We start from the raw sequence: 16,433 nt of genomic DNA, 5'->3' as shown, positions 1-16,433 counted from the left end.
TCTGTGTTTAAAATTCACTGCACGATTGAGCGACCTTACAGATAATTGGATGTGTTGGGTCCAGGGATGACGTAGTCATTCAAAAATCATGTTAAACACTATTATTGCACAGAATGAGCCCATGCAAATTATTATGTGACTTGTTAAGCACATTTTTATTCAATTTATTTAGGCTTGCCATAAAAAAGGGGTTGAATACTTATTTACTCAAGACATTTCAGCTTTTCATTTGTAATTCATTTGTTAGAAAATATATATACACTACCGTTCAAAAGTTTGGGGTCACTTAGAAATGTTCTTATTTTTGAAAGAAAAGCAATTTTTTTGTCCATTAAAATAACATCAAATTGATCAGAAATACAGTGCAGACATTGTTAATGTTGTAAATGACCATTATAGCTGGAAACGGCAGATTTTGTATGGAATATCTACACAGGCGTACAGAGGCCCTGTCACGATCGTCGTAATGATTGGACCAAGGCGCAGCGTGAGTAGCGTTCCACATCTTTATTATAACGTGAAACTTCAGCAAAATACAAAAACAATAAATGATCAAACGAAACTGTCACGTCCTGACCATAGAAAGCTTTTAGTTTTCTATGGTAGAGTAGGTCAGGGCGTGACAGAGGGTTTTGTCTAGTTTATTTATGTCTATGTTGGTTCTAGTTTCTTTTTTCTATGTTGGGGGTTTTGTCTAGTTTATGTATTTCTATGTGCAGTGTCACGTCCTGACCAGTAATAGGGGTTATTTGTTATTGTAGTTTGGTCAGGACGTGGCAGAGGGTATTTGTTCATGTGGTTCGGGGTGGTGGTTTGTTTAGTAGGGTATTTGATTTATGTATTCCGGGGGTTTTTGGGCACTCTTCTATGTTAGTGTATTTCTATGTTCTGTCTAGGCTTTTGTATTTCTATGTTTTGTTAATTGGGGTTGGACTCTCAATTGGAGGCAGGTGTTTTCTAGTTGCCTCTGATTGAGAGTCCTATATATAGATATGTGTTTGTTGAGTACTTTGTGGGAGATTGTTCTGTGTATAGCCTTGTGCCTTACCAGCCTGTGAATAGTCGTTGTGTTTTCTTTGTGTGCGTGTTTATTTTGGTTCTCCTTCTTCACCAAATAAAAGAAGATGAGTACACATATTCCTGCTGCGTTTTGGTCCACTTTATCCGACGACAACCGTTACATGCAGTTCTAGTTGTTGTATTTCTATGGGTTTTTTGGGGGGGGGGGGATGATCTCCAATTAGAGGCAGGTGGTTATCGTTGTCTCTAATTGGGGTTCATATTTAAGTGGTTGTTTTTCCCACCTGGGTTTGTGGGAGATTATGTTGCGTAAGTGTATGTTGCACCTCTTCGTCATGGTTTGTTGGTTTGTTCATTAGTTTATTTGTATGTCTTGCATAGTTTCACAGTTATAATAAAATGTGGAACGATATACACGCTGCGCCTTTGTCCCATTCTTCAGACAGCCGTGACAGGACCGTGAAGACAGTGAAGTGCAAATAGGCACCTACACAAAAACACAAAATAACATCCCACAAACACAGGTGGGAAAAACAGCTACTTAAATATGATCCCCAATTAGAGACAACGATTACCAGCTGCCTCTAATTGGGAATCATACAAATCACCAACATAGAAATAATAAACTAGAATACCCCCCAGTCACGCCCTGACCTACTTCACCATAGAGAAACAATGGCTCTCTATGTTCAGGGCGTGACAGGCCCATTATCAGCAACCATCACTCCTGTGTTCCAATGGCACGTTGCGTTAGCTAATCCAAGTTTATAATTTTAAAAGGCTAATTGATCATTAGAAAACCATTTTGGAATTATGTTAGCACAGCTGAAAACTGTAGTTCTGATTAAAGAAGCAATAAAACTGTCCTTCTTTAGACTAGTTGAGTATCTGGAGCATCAGCATTTGTGGGTTCAATTACAGGCTCAAAATGTCCAGAATCAAAGAACTTTCTTCTGAAACTCATCAGTCTATTCTTGTTCTGAGAAATAAAGGCTATTCCATGCAAGATATTGCCAAGAAACTGAAGATCTCGTACAACGCTGTGTACTACTCCCTTCACAGAACAGCGCAAACTGGCTCTAACCAGAATAGAAAGAGGAGTGGGAGGCCCCGGTGCACAACTGAGCAAGAGGAGAAGTACATTAGAGTGTCTAGTTTGAGAAACAGACGCCTCACAAGTCCTTAACTGGCAGCTTCATTAAATAGTACCTGCAAAACACCAGTCTCAACGTCAACAGTAAAGAAGCGACTCTGGGATGCTGGCCTTCTAGGCAGAGTTGCAAAGAAAGAGACATATCTCAGACAGGCCAATAAAAAGAAAAGATGTGCAAAAGAACACAGACACTGGAGAGATGCTGATTGGAAAAAGTTTGAGGTGTTCGGATGACAAAGAAGAACTTTCTTGAGACGGAGAAAAAATGAAAAGATGCTGGAGGAGTGCTTGATGCCATCTGTCAAGCATGGTGGAGGCAATGTGATGGTCTGGGGGTGCTTTGGTGGTGGTAAAGTGGGAGATTTGTACAGGGTAAAAGGGCTCTTGAAGAAGGAAGGCTATCACTCCATTTTGCAACGCCATGCCATGCCCATTGGACGGCGCTTAATTGGAGCCAATTTCCTCCTACAACAGGACAATGACCCAAAGCACAGCTCCAAACTATGCAAGAACTATTTAGGGAAGAAGCAGTCAGCTGGTATTCTGTCTATAATGGAGTGGCCAGCACAGTCACCGGATCTCAACCCTATTGAACTGTTGTGGGAGAAGCTTGACCGTAAGAAGTGCCCATCAAGCCAATCCAACTTGTGGGAGGTTCTTCAGGAAGCATCGGGTGAAATCTCTTCAGATTACCTCAACAAATTGACAACAAGAATAGCAAATGAATAGCAAATGTCTGCAAGGCTGTAATTGCTGCAAATGGAGGATTATTTGACGAAAGCAAAGTTTGAAGGACACAATTATTATTTCAATTAAAAATCATTATTTATAACCTTGTCAGCGTCTTGACTATATTTCCTATTCATTTTGCAACTCATTTCATGTATGTTTTTATGGAAAACAAGGACATTTCTAAGTGACCCCAAACTTTTGAACGGTAGTGTATGTATATATATCATTCCTCTTTGAAAACATGGGGTATTGTGTATAGGCCAGAGACTAAAAAAAATCTCCATTTAATACATTTTAATTCAGGCTGCAATACAACCAAATGTGGAAAAAGTCAAGGTGTGTGAATACTTTCTGAGGGCACTGTATCTGTTTCATAATTATTATTATGTTTTTTTTTTATCAGATATTGTGCATTTTATCAAAATTTCCACAAAATTCTCATTACCGTAACAGTCCAAAAAAGTAATAAACCAATACCATTCTAATATTTTGTTCACATTTCTCGCCAAATAAAAAAGCCTGAGTTAAACATAACACTGAAAATAAATTAAATTATAAAATAACTATACAATTATATCAGACTTTTTTCCAGTTGGAGTGTTTTAGCCGTTTTGGTAATGAGAAGGTCAAGTGAGGTAAAGTGGGTGATTGAGAATAAGAACCTCATTCTGAAGGCATTTAAATGAATATATCAACTTAACCGCTACAACTCTAGACTATGCATCATGGGTTAATAAAACTAAATATGATAGTTTAATGTAAATGTCAACGTGTATTACATTTTATGATTTATGGACAAACTACAGCAACATATTTTGTGTTTTATTCAAATAAGTTTGGTTTTTCTAAAGTAAAATTGTTTACAAATTTTGGACCCGAGAATTTAGTCTGGATGCATTTCGGTAATGAGAATTTGGTATGAAAATGTACAAAATTCTGTAGAAAATTAAAAATGGATTTAAAATAAACACTTTGCCAAAAACGATACATCTTAGTCCTTAGAATGATAGTTGATTTTTGCAGATACATCATGGTTTTGTAACTCAATTTGCTACAGATATGTTTAAAACTGGTTTCATAATCACCCAGTTGCTGTTTTGTTCAGTGATTGGCAAATGTAGACCTAGCACGAGGTTACAATCTATGCGCTCTGGAACGCACACTAGGACTAGGGACTGGGACCTGCCCAGTTTGTTTTGACGTCTCCTGGAGAAAGGAAGTGGCTTGCAGCAGTTGACATTCGTAGTACGTTTGAGCGACCGGACATGGTTGGAGTTGTTCCGCGGAAGCAACAACAGCAATGAAAACGAATTTGTAGCCACACTATGTTGCGCTGGCCTGTAGCCTTTGAATATCTCAGCAACTGTGTTGCAAGTGAATGTAGCAGACTAGGAAGTAGGAACGTGGGCCTGAAGAAAATGCCGTCCTCCTGGCTAATGTACATATTTTTATATGTCTTGGTCTGTGATGGAGTTGTAGCACAAGTGGAAAGTAAGTAGTGCGTTCAATATTTTAAAATACAATTGGCAATAGATTAATTTGTATAACTTTCAGATTACATCATCAAGGTTGCTGGCTGAAAGCCAATCATACTCTAGCTAGCGTCTTATTGTTTTATAAGAAGAAGATATATACGCCTTTTTTGAATCAGAGATATCTACTCCACTAACTTAATGAATTGTTAACCATTCCTATGTTTAGAGATGTTACCTATTGTTGCAGTTAGTCTTCACATTGAGGCTGGAGAAATATGAACCACTCAAATTCATAGATGGAACTGTGGATGCACGGGCTGATAGTCCATGATATGGACTAACGTTAACTAGTTGTATTTTGAAATGGCATTGTTTGTTTACAAAGACTCAAATATCAACAAAAATAAACAATGGAGTTAAACATCCTTATTGTTTGGGTTATGATGAAGTGAAGACAGTTGTACTAGTTGCTGGAAAAGTGGAAGCAAAACACTATTCAATGTCTTCAACAGTAAAATAGTTGTGTGGGATTATTCTGGGATTTCAAAAAAGGCTATTATTGTTCATAGTAAAAAAATATGTTTTATATTTCACTCAATTTTATACCCAGTTTGTATAGGCTATGTAAATGCTACACTAAACATAGGATAAAATGCTGATTGTATACACCCACTCTTGCCATGCCAGGATGCACATCATTAAAAAATAGATATTTCTCTCATGGAATCTGATTACTTTACTACTACATATAATTGAAATGTAGGGCTAATTACACTGCAAGTGAAATGGTCGCTAGTGAACAGGTTGGATGCCATTGACATATTTAATGCTTGAGAAAGCAGCAGGCATTAGGAATTGGCTGCTTACGTTTTTTGTTAAACGAATGGAAAAGAAGCGACCAGAAAAGTAGACACAAGGCTGTACAAAGGATGGGGAGCAAGAGAGTAGAAAGTGAAAAGGCATGTGTAATACACAACCAGTAGTCTATTTGGTGTCACAATAGTTACAATAGTTGTGTTGTATGAGGATCTGGCCTGCCTTGTTTTGGGTGTATGTTGTGGATTAAAGGTGTCATTCTCAGATGTACTTACGATAGGCTCACATCCTGGATGATGTTGTCAAAACCACAGGCGTAACCACATAGTCACAGCACCCTGTGCGAGATTTATCAGTGGGCCGTCAACAGAAATCAGAACAGCAGAACTGGAAAGACATTCACACTTACGGGTGGCCAACTCATAAAACATTTTAGAAAAAGGCTCAGTGCTGTTATCCTTGCAAGGTGAGGTATGAGTGGTATTGAAAACAGAGGTGTCAATATTTTTTACCACTACCTTTTTGAGAAAAAAAGTATTACTAGTTAAACAGAATCTCTTTCTCTGAGCAATTGTATTAGTTTAAAACAATATCATTTCCAAATTTGTTGAGCATAGAATATACTGTAGCTCAGTATTTGAATTTTTGATTTTATACAGTCATTTTGGCTCATCTTTAACGGTGTGAATAATTTAGGAACCACCGTATATAAATGAACCTAGTAACAGGTTGTGGATAGCCAGGGAGGATAATGCTGTAACATATATTTCCTCTCTCAGATCGGGTGGTTTTTCTGTTCAACACCTTTCAGAACGTGAATGTGAATGAGAACGAGACAGTGCAGGCAGTGGTCTCCAGAATCCCCCCTGAAGTGGCCTTTATCACCCTCCAGTTCCATACACAGCACAGCAATGCTACGCTGTCCTACACCAGGGTAAGACACTGGCTCACACACAAACACACATGCTCAGGGTAAAATAGATTTATGTAATAGTCTAATTCAGGTCAATGTTCATTCATTCAATATGACCTATTACCCTATCAAACACGTACGAACACACACACACACACACACACACACACACACACACACACACACACACACACACACACACACACACACACACACACACACACGATTGGCACTGATCGGTCCACTGACTTGTGGAGGGAAGTCAGATGATGTGGAACCAGACTGGTTGCTCATCATGGGAGGAAGACGGGGCATGAGGCAAGGGTAAGATAGGTTGACCAATCCTGGCCTTGGTCCCAGAGATCCTAAGGGTTTGGTGAAGAAACAATCGCCAATCACCCAATCACACACACACCATTTCTAGTGACCCACTTGCGGCGGAGTCTTGTGAGATTTGCAGACACTCTGAGTAGAGCTGTGGTCATGTGTTAGGCTGGTCACAAGCTCTTTGGTGCTGACGGAAACCTTTGTGAACGCCTTTCCCTCTTTCTACTGAAAACGCTTTGAACTAACTCAAAGTAGTCGTAACTCAAAGTAGTCGTAACTCAAAGTAGTCGTAACTCAAAGTAGTCGTAACACAACTAACTCAAAGTAGTCGTAACTCAAAGTAGTCGTAACCCAAAGTAGTCGTAACTCAAAGTAGTCGTAACTCAAAGTAGTCGTAACACAAGTAACTCAAAGTAGTCGTAACTCAAAGTAGTCGTAACTCAAAGTAGTCGTAACTCAAAGTAGTCGTAACTCAAAGTAGTCGTAACTCAAAGTAGTCGTAACTCAAAGTAGTCGTAACTCAAAGTAGTCGTAACTCATGGTGGGAATAGGCTAAAGCAGTTAACATGCTCTGACTGTAGTGAAGTCAACAAAGAAAACTGTCCCCAACTGTTAAGGGGAAAATGTACCAAACACAGCATAGACAGTTAATGAGTGTCGTCTGGAAGTGAATATCACTACAAGTCGTTTTTTTTCTCCACTATCAAAACCATCTGGCAGGTATAGCCTACAGCTAGGTGTCAGCCGGGCGTCTGTGCACATTTCAGTAGTACTTTACATTACAGCACTGAATAAAGCATTAATAACATGGTGGTAATATGGTAACTACTACGTTAGAGTTACTCACAATGGAGACATTATTTGCCAGGATACATAGAACATTGAGAGCAACTGAAACTTTCAGGCAAATCAGTGCATTGAAATCAACAAAAGATTGACTTAGAGCTTTAGAACACAGGTCTTCATGGGATTTCAGGCTTTGGTTTGGTGACTGAGTTGGATGGATTAGGGCTGTGTTGTTGACTGACTATTTGAGTGATTGTCTGGTTGACTACTTTGGGCAGATGCCAGGGCTGGGCCTCTCTCTAACAGCGGTGGACTCAGGCCTTCTCTCACCCCTGATCCCCGGTCAGACCAAGTTCTCCTGGTTCCTGCTGGCCCCTGATGGCAACTCTGTGGCCGGCACTGGGGTCATCCTCCCCTACACCAGCTCTGGTATGTATGCCCTTCCATCTCCACTTCCCAAAATAATCCACCAATTCCTCTAAGTTTTAGGTGGCCTCCCACTATCTGTCAAGGGGCTGCAGTATGTTGCCTTACATCACTGTTAGCATTCCAGGATATTTTACCTCTCACTACTCACCCTCAATCCACCATTGTTTTAACCACTCCATATACCATGTCAAAACAATAGCAAGAGGTTCTAGTACCGTTTCAAACAAAGTATGTCAGTTAGATTATTGAACAAAACAAATAGTCAACTGAGGACAAATTTCAAAGCTGTTTTGTCTTCCACCTAACTGATTGTATCTGTGTAGAGTAATCTGCACTCTACAACTTCTCCACAGTCACCAGTAGGCCATCTGCATAGACCAATGGTACAAACTCTCAACAGTCTGCTACTACTGCACTGTCAATGGACTTCAAGAAAAAACAGTGACTTGATTGGCTGGTTTTAATGATGTGTTTTCTCTCTCTCTGCAGACCCAGTCCCTGGAGCTTGTAATCTGGAGTTTGACCTGGACATTGACCCAAATGTCTACCTCCACTACAACATTTTTGAGACTACTATCCGCTTTGCACCTGCAAATATTGGCTATTCAAGGTAACAACACGCTAGAGGGTTTATGTACGAGCGTCTTGGATTTAATCACTTCTGTCTCACTGCAAACAAATGTGAGGCAGGGCACACTCTGCATATGTTTTTGTTTATGTAACCAATGTGAAATGGCTAGCTAGTTAGCGGTGGTGCGCGCTAATAGCGTCCCAATTGGTGACGTCACTCGCTCTGAGAGCTTGGAAGTAGTTGTTCCCCTTGCTCTGTAAGGGCCGCGGCTCTTGTGGCACGATGGGTAATGATGCTTCGAGGGTGGCTGTTGTTGATGTGTGCAGAGGGTCCCTGGTTGTGTGCAGAGGGTCCCTGGTTCGAGCCCAGGTAGTGGCGAGGAGAGGGACGGAAGCTAAACTGTTACATTTATACATTTTAAAGTTAACCCTGGTAAAAAGCCAACAATTAGCCAAATAAATAGTCCTGTGACTGAAAGAAAATGCATTCTTATGAGTGGATTATGTGTTGTCCTACATTTGTGTGGCTTTCGTTGTGGTGGAAGCAAAGTAAGAAATGTCTTAATGCCAGGGCTCTGGCTAGGAATGTGCTTTAGTAGAGAAAATAGATTTACCCACAAGTGGCGAGGTACAGTGATTGGAACCCAACCTCTTCAGCATTTTGGGAGAGGGAAATCATTGATATTTTCTTATGTAAATAAAGAAAATACTTTGTTGCTGTTAATCAGGCTATGGTGTGATAATGATCATAGGAGTTGGCAAGACAGCCCAAACAGATCTGGTGACCAGGATATGGGAAGTGCTGGCTTTTAGTATTTCCACATACAGTACCTACTCACTCACATTACACAGACCGCAGAGTGGAAACACACACAAAATTCTGTCAGGGCCAAGCAGGCTGCAGAGCGGAAAACACACACACAATCTTCCTGTTGTGCATCAAGCAGCTAAAATGTAACATTGGCCTGTGGTCTGTAGACTGAACTGTATCTAAATTTACCTGGAACCAAAATAAACTGAGATTTTGAAAAGCAGTGATTCAGAAAGCAAACTACCAAAGAGGTCTGGGGAGGTCTGTGGCGAAACAAAAAAAGAGTCACAAAGATTTTGAAAGATTTTGAATGAGACCAAAGTGATGGGGACACTTATTTTGCGTAGTCTCTAAATTGTATTTAAAAAAAGAAACCCACTACGGCCCTTTCTGTTGCAGTTTCATATTGCTGTGTTATTATTATTTGTGACGGCCCTTCTGAGCTATCTTATTTCATTGTGAAAAATATGTAGAATTTTTTAAATATAAAAATCGACAACATTTTTGTTTAAAGCTAGAATCCTTAATAGGTGAAAGTGCCATGTCCGTTTAGGATATTACAACAACCACTGTTTTTCTCCTCTGACATCACTGTACACGCGATAGAACAGCCAAATATGCAGTGCACTTTTTTTTTACCTCGCTGCCGGACTCTTCTCTGCTCTGTTTTCATCAACAAAACAATAACAAAGGCACTGGGGGGCGAACAGTGGTGCTGTTTCCCTAAATGCGCATTCGTACTTTAAAGCAAACTTTCAGAATCCATTGTGAACTGACCTCTGTTGGCACCTCCTCAGGGGCTCCAATCCGCCCGCCTGTGACACTGAAGTAGGTGAAAACACTCGATGGCGCCTGAGGTATGATATCTACCAGTACTTCCTGCCTGAGAGCGACCTATCAGAGCAGAGCCTCATCACCAGCATCCAGAGTGTGGCCAATGTGCAGACCATGAGAGAGCATGGGAAAAGGGTTAGTTGATAGATAACAGTGTGAATGTAGTGCAAAATGGACATGTATAAAAATACAGATTGGGATTGTACACTGTAAACTTGCTGGTTGTGGTGTAATGGTATGCTGAGCTTTTCTCCTTTTTTTTCTCCCTGTAGATCATGACACTATCATCCAATGACAAGACAGAGGTAGTGTTTAGCTCCATCCCGGGCCAGGGTGTCATCTACTCTGTCATAGTCAGAGACCCAGTGCTTAACACCTCTTCCTCGTATATCCCTGTCCATACCTATGCCTGCAGCTTCTCCTCCACCCTGGATGGCTGCGACACTCTGGGTAAGTGGGACAACCAGCACTGGGTCAAAAGGGTCTTTTTGCAGGGAAACGTCAGTCAATATATGTCTATAATGGAGACATTTCCAAAGATATGAGTATTCCTGTCTGAATTCCCGGGGCCTTATTCAATGAGACTTGTTGCTGAGTGGAACGAGAGCATAATGTCATTCTACACAGAAGACGTTTACTGTACTGCAATCGTTCTGGCTGAGACCTTGAGGGCTATTTCTGTGGAAATCCTATGGAATGCACCTTGAAGGACAGCATGCATTTAAGACCAGGGAAGATCGACACCAGTACCCTGGGAATATGTTGTCAGCTGATTTCAGCCTCTATTTTTATTAGCAACTGACTTATGAACCCATATGTCAACTCTCATCAACAGTAACACACTGTAATGGAGCAATAAGCAATTTCAGAGCAGGAGAAAAAAGACAAACAGTCGACACAGAGTCTCTTGTTAGACCAACAACAAGTTAGACCAACTATGGGGAAAGACAGAATGACTAAAGGCTGATGTACTTTCTTTTCCTCTAGGGAAGATATCCACAAGGATCTTCTTCACCATCGCTGGTTTAGCTGGCCTCTTCGTGTGCTTCTTTGGGCACCGCTTTTTCAAATGTGGTGAGTAGTTGGAAACAAGTGTTGACTTACCAAGTTTTCCACTACATCACTGTCTTGAGAAGTCCAGGGCTTTTCCTCCCTATAGAACACCAGTAATAAATAGCTGCTCCCTAATAGCTGTATCTCAGTTATTTATGGTTTGTGAAAGGCCAACTCTCGTTTAAAGTTCATGCCAGCCAGCTAATGAAAATATGGGCTGGATGTTAAAGGTCTTTTTGTAAACTGTTTCTCCCACATAATGGGCAAAAATAATGTGAAAGAAAAATAATAAATAGACTCTTCGCTGGTCATGTTTTTAGTCCAGTACCAGGTTTAATCTGGGTCTGTGAAACCAGTCTTAGATGTCATGCTAGAAAATGTGTGTTTACTGTGTTGCTCTCCCGTATTAAACTTTCCTCCCTTGTTCCCCTCTCCATCTTCCTCTCTCTTAGAGCTATTCTGTATGGGCTTTGGCTTTGCAGCGTTTCTTTTTTTTGTCCTGATCACAAGAACTACAAAGCTGGACTATGACAGTAAGTTCAAGAGATTTCAAATGAACATAAGAAGATTGTTGACCTTGTCAGCCAGGTTGATAAGGATATTAATTCTGTTGTGTTTTTTTCTATAGTAAACATTGGCTTCAATTTATTTGGTCATATGCTTGTTCAGTTATCTCTGTACTCCCTCTAGATTTTAATGCGTCTCCAAAGCATACAGTATTTTGGAATTAAATTAGCCATACAAACTGGCTTTGCGGCCAGACAAATTGCATTAATCGTCACAGGTCTTTCACAAATGTGAACTAGATAGTCATGCCATATCAATATGATTTTCCCCAAAAATTATCCTATTTTAATTTGGGAGCTCCAGTCGGTGCCCCCTGAAAGCATAGAGTTTTTCTGGGATTCAATCAGGTCAGCTCAGTTGAAAAAAACTCCTGTTGGTCTCCTTAACTGGGAAATGCAATCAGATTAGCCAGTGCAAAGTCAGTACAGTTGTTACAGTATGGAGATAAGTGATATTTTATTTAAACATTTTCATTTAACCTTTGTTTAACTAGGCAAGTCAGTTGAGAACAAATTCTTATTTACAATGACGGCCTAGGAACAGTGGGTTAACTGCCTTGTTCAGGGGTAGAACGACAGATTTATACCTTGTCAGCTTGGGGAGCCCAACACTCTAACCACTAGGCTACCTGCCGCCCCACATGCCATCTTAAAGGCCGAGCAAAACATGTCACGTATGCATTTTATGCTTATGTTAGTTTGTGTATGTTGATTTGGAGAAACCTAGAATGGCTTGCATGGGTTTTTGTGCTCCCCATATGCAAGGTGATGTCAGTGTTGGCTTGTATATGTGTTAGTCATAGAGGATGGAGGTGAGCGTATGAATTCAGAATTACACACTCAAACCCTAATGTGATTTGGTCAGTGGTGGAGCTGATGGATGGGTGCAAAAACTCATCCAGGATGCAATGGGAAACTTCCCCAGTGCACAACACACAGTTCAGTGTGAAACAACACATTTCTGCGTAGAACAAACATCTCACTGTAAAAGCACTTCCAGTAATTAATTTGGCGCACGGGTTCCAACATGCTGAAGAGCACATGGTTTAGTATAAAGATTATTAAAGAATGTTAATCTATCTGTAGAGCAGTTGAGTTTAGACTTGAAGAAATTCCTGGACTTGCTTTCATTTATTTGGGGTCAGTCTGAGATGGACCTCCTGCCAGAAGCTCAGGTTCTCATTCTTCTATAGCTCTATGAAAAATAAAGATATTTTTCCAACTCCCTCTCCGTCTGACCCTGACAGCAGTGTCTGTGTTTCCTCCCTGAGGTCCGCCTGACCCTGACAGCAGACTCTGTGTTTCCTCCCTGCAGTCCGCCTGACCCTGACAGCAGTGTCTGTGTTTCCTCCCTGCAGTCCGTCTGACCCTGACAGCAGTGTCTGTGTTTCCTCCCTGCAGTCCGCCTGACCCTGACAGCAGTGTCTGTGTTTCCTCCCTGCAGTCCGCCTGACCCTGACAGCAGTGTCTGTGTTTCCTCCCTGCAGTCCGCCTGACCCTGACAGCAGTGTCTGTGTTTCCTCCCTGCAGTCCGTCTGACCCTGACAGCAGTGTCTGTGTTTCCTCCCTGCAGTCCGCCTGACCCTGACAGCAGTGTCTGTGTTTCCTCCCTGCAGTCCGCCTGACCCTGACAGCAGTGTCTGTGTTTCCTCCCTGCAGTCCGCCTGACCCTGACAGCAGTGTCTGTGTTTCCTCCCTGCAGTCCGCCTGACCCTGACAGCAGTGTCTGTGTTTCCTCCCTGCAGTCCGCCTGACCCTGACAGCAGTGTCTGTGTTTCCTCCCTGCAGTCCGTCTGACGCTGACAGCAGTGATTGGCGTAGTGGGGGGAGTTATCCTGGTGATGAGCTGGTGGCGCTTTGGCTCAGTTATGTCCTGTGTCGTCGTCGTCGGTCTCATGCTGGGGTTCCTCATCTCCTCCATTGTCTTCTTCACGCCTGTCGGTAAAAGAACCAAAAAAACACCTACATCAGATGATTATTTATTTGATTGACTAGTTCAAGCAGGATAATGCTCAATCAGATTAATGTTGTATGACACAGAAAGTATTGTAACAAAGTTGTAAAAAAATTCTCATCACTTCCCCAGGTGACATACAGGTGTTCCGTTCAAATGTGGTGTTCTGGGTGACGTTCAGCTGCATCGTGGTGGGGGTACCGCTCTTCTTTGTCCGCTGGCCAAGAGAGGTAGGCCCTGATCCCTACCCTTCTGCACGTTCTTTACAGTGGCTGTCCAATTCAACGCCATAGTCCCCTCCCACTTTAAACTCAAGAAGGGCTTAGAACTTTCAAAGATTTGGGAGGACAAATATGGAAATGGAGTCTCTGGGTAAAATTGCTGTGTGGGTGTTGTCTGTCTGCAGGGTAACATCACTACGTGTGGTGTAGCTGGAGCCTATGCTGTGGTGCTGGCTGTGAATGCTTACATATATACCAGCCTCTCCTACATCACCCTTAACATTCTCAAACGCTTCCTCAACGACAACTTCAGCAAGGCCTTTACTGATGTGCCTTTCCAGGACATTGGTGAGTAAAATCACTTCAGAGAGTTTTCTTTTATTTAACCTGCGGCAGGCCATATGTTGTGCACCTGATTTTGACCTTTCAACCTAACATCTTTTTGTCTTCTTGGTCTTCCAGATTTCATCATGATCACAGTGTGGGTGGTTCTGGGTGTGTCTGGTATCGTGCTACAGCTCTACCGGGAACGCACACGGCCCTTCTTCCCCCCCAGCCCTTATCTCATGTGGCTGCAAGAGCGGGAGCGCCGCAAGACCAACGTTCTGGACCCAAGCCACCACACGTCCTCACTCCCGTCCCGTCTCCTCGCCCGTGCCCGACAGCTGACTGGCAGGAGAGAGTCGGCTGGCGAGTGCACACCCCTCCTCCTTTAAACCCACCCATTTTACCCAGCAAGGTAGACTGATTCACCCCACTAGGAGGTTGCTATGGGGCATGGGCTCTCTATCTACAGGGGAAGCACCATTGCGTTTGGAGTCTTTCCATTCCAGATTATGGATGTTTTCATTCCTTTGATGATGGTAACAGTCCATTAAGGTAGTGTTTATATGCCTGGGGAAGAACTTTGCCACAAAGTGCACACAGAATTTTCAAAGCATTATTTTCGAGCATGATTTGTTTCACTTCCTCAGTCTTATGGTATTTGGCTGCATGTTCTTAGACGGTACTGAGGAAGTTGTTACCGCTGCCACTTAATATTGTGCCAAAATAGTTGGGCACCATCTCTCCTAGTACATCACAGTGCCTTTTAAACAACTAGGGTTACAGCATACCGGTATGGGCAACTTATGTGTTTTAATACCACTGAAAAGCACAAGAAAACATTTGGAACAGTAAGATGCAGACAGTCTTTTTGAGATGGCTTTGACAGCAACATTTGGTAGGTAGGTAGGTAGGTAGGTATTCATTTTAGTGTAAAAGTAAGTATACTTTGTTTATCTTAATACCAGTTCTGGGTATTCCCATTTTGGCTCCAATGGCTGTAAATTGTTTTTAATGTTTTGTCAACATTTTCGTTGGCAAACTGTCACTTTTACACCATGTTTTGTAAAACTGTGTATTTAGAGGCCACTATTTTTCTTTTTCTTTTTACAAATATGAACAATTACATTTTTAAGAAATATGAGTTTGGTTTATATTGAAATATGCATGTGTTTTGGGGACCCTTTTTGCGAAACGTAGTTGTTAAATCGAACACTTAGTGGTATGGGTGGGAACTTGCAGCCTAAAATGTATCCTCTCTTGATTTCATGGACATGTTTGATAGCACTCTAAAATCATAAACCACAAGTGGCAGGTGTAGGTGGATCCTGAACACTGATATTATAGGAAATGGTGATATTGCCAAGCCCTTCAGGATTTCCTGAAGTGTTGAGCAGTTGCAGGAAGAGCAAACGACAAGTGCCACAGCCTCTATTGCTCTGTCAGCTGGCCTAACGCTTCCTTAAAGTGGGCCTGCTGTTTATGTTCTCTATTGCCCGCCTTTGTTTGGTAAAGCATTTTCAGTGTTTCCCCTATGACTTTTTTTTAGCAGTGGTGCAAGGGTAGCTGGGTGGGTGCATTGCTAGTATTGTAAGCACAATGTCCTGCCAGCTGTTCCCATAGACCTCCAATCATTGAGCCAACGACTATCCCTTTAAAAGCGCGTCTTGTGGGCCACCGCTGCTAAATGAACCGAGGGGAAACACTGATTTTAAGGTAGTCCAATATGTGTTTTGTGGGACTTTTTCTTTAGGTTCTTTCTCTCTCATTACCCACCCAGTATGTGATTTGGTATGAAAATCTGGCTTATTGAGGCATTCATGATGCGTACAGGAGTTTGCCTGCAGTCACATGACATGGTTTATTAATGCATTCCATGACCAATGTCAGTTTTTCCTCAATGTTCAGTAATATTGAAACTTAAGTGGATAATTTAAGAGGTTATTTTACCTCTTGTGCAAAACAACAAGGTATCCTCAGATGCAGTGTAATATCCCACCAGTGATTTTGTAAATCCTCGCCATTTGCACACGACAGGATGTTGAATTAAAATTTGATAGGGAATTTATTGATCTTTCATGATTAGCATTACAATGTCAAGGATGGGAAAGACTGAAATGCAGGTAGAAATGGCCATTTCTACTTTTCTCAGTTTCCAAACCAAAACACACAGGGGTGTGAGGAGGCCGACATAGTAAAATTATAGCCATACTGTTGAAATTCCACACTAGGAAATGCTTCTATGCACTAAGATTACTCATGAAGCTTTCTTGAAAGTCAAGGTTGCCTTTCAGTATTTTTCACTACAGCTCTTAGCTACTTACCTTTTCATGTGCCATGTCTTGTTTTAAAATGGGCTGTTTGTCTATAGTGTTTGTTTTGTTGTGTGAGAAATGTGATAAATTGTTTGTCCTAAAAATCACTTGTTCGTTTCTCTGCTCCTCTTGTC

At 41.6% G+C, this 16,433-nt stretch overlaps 1 protein-coding gene across 2 annotated transcripts; it reads left to right on the top strand.

Moving 5' to 3' along the window:
* The first annotated feature begins 4,089 nt into the window (after positions 1–4,089).
* On the top strand, positions 4,090–16,406 carry LOC106609510 (transmembrane 7 superfamily member 3). 2 transcript variants are annotated; one of them, XM_014208412.3, is made up of 12 exons: positions 4,090–4,396; positions 6,008–6,130; positions 7,501–7,651; positions 8,141–8,261; positions 9,830–10,001; positions 10,139–10,316; positions 10,854–10,940; positions 11,372–11,452; positions 13,274–13,426; positions 13,572–13,669; positions 13,846–14,008; positions 14,123–16,406. In XM_014208412.3, exons 3-12 carry the CDS (start codon positions 7,501–7,503, stop codon positions 14,374–14,376), a joined length of 1,458 nt encoding a protein of 485 aa, XP_014063887.1. In that variant the 5' UTR covers positions 4,090–4,396; positions 6,008–6,130; the 3' UTR covers positions 14,377–16,406. The 2 variants fall into 2 exon arrangements, with proteins under 2 accessions (XP_014063887.1, XP_014063885.1); XM_014208410.2 differs by having other exon boundaries at positions 5,976–6,130.
* Positions 16,407–16,433: the final 27 nt, after the last annotated feature.

Source organism: Salmo salar, chromosome 07, assembly GCF_965601325.2.
Source record: "Salmo salar chromosome 07, fSalSal1, whole genome shotgun sequence".
In the NCBI taxonomy this organism is placed as follows: Eukaryota; Metazoa; Chordata; class Actinopteri; order Salmoniformes; family Salmonidae; genus Salmo; species Salmo salar.
This window is presented reverse-complemented; position numbering and strand designations above follow the sequence as displayed.

Bases quoted from the DNA above. Each gene is read 5' to 3' on its own strand.
- LOC106609510 (XM_014208410.2), top strand. From the start codon at position 4,231: ATGTTGCGCTGGCCTGTAGCCTTTGAATATCTCAGCAACTGTGTTGCA. The intron at 7,652-8,140 runs GTATGTATGCCC...CTCTCTCTGCAG, and splicing joins CCTCCCCTACACCAGCTCTG to ACCCAGTCCCTGGAGCTTGT. The intron at 14,009-14,122 runs GTGAGTAAAATC...TTGGTCTTCCAG, and splicing joins TGTGCCTTTCCAGGACATTG to ATTTCATCATGATCACAGTG.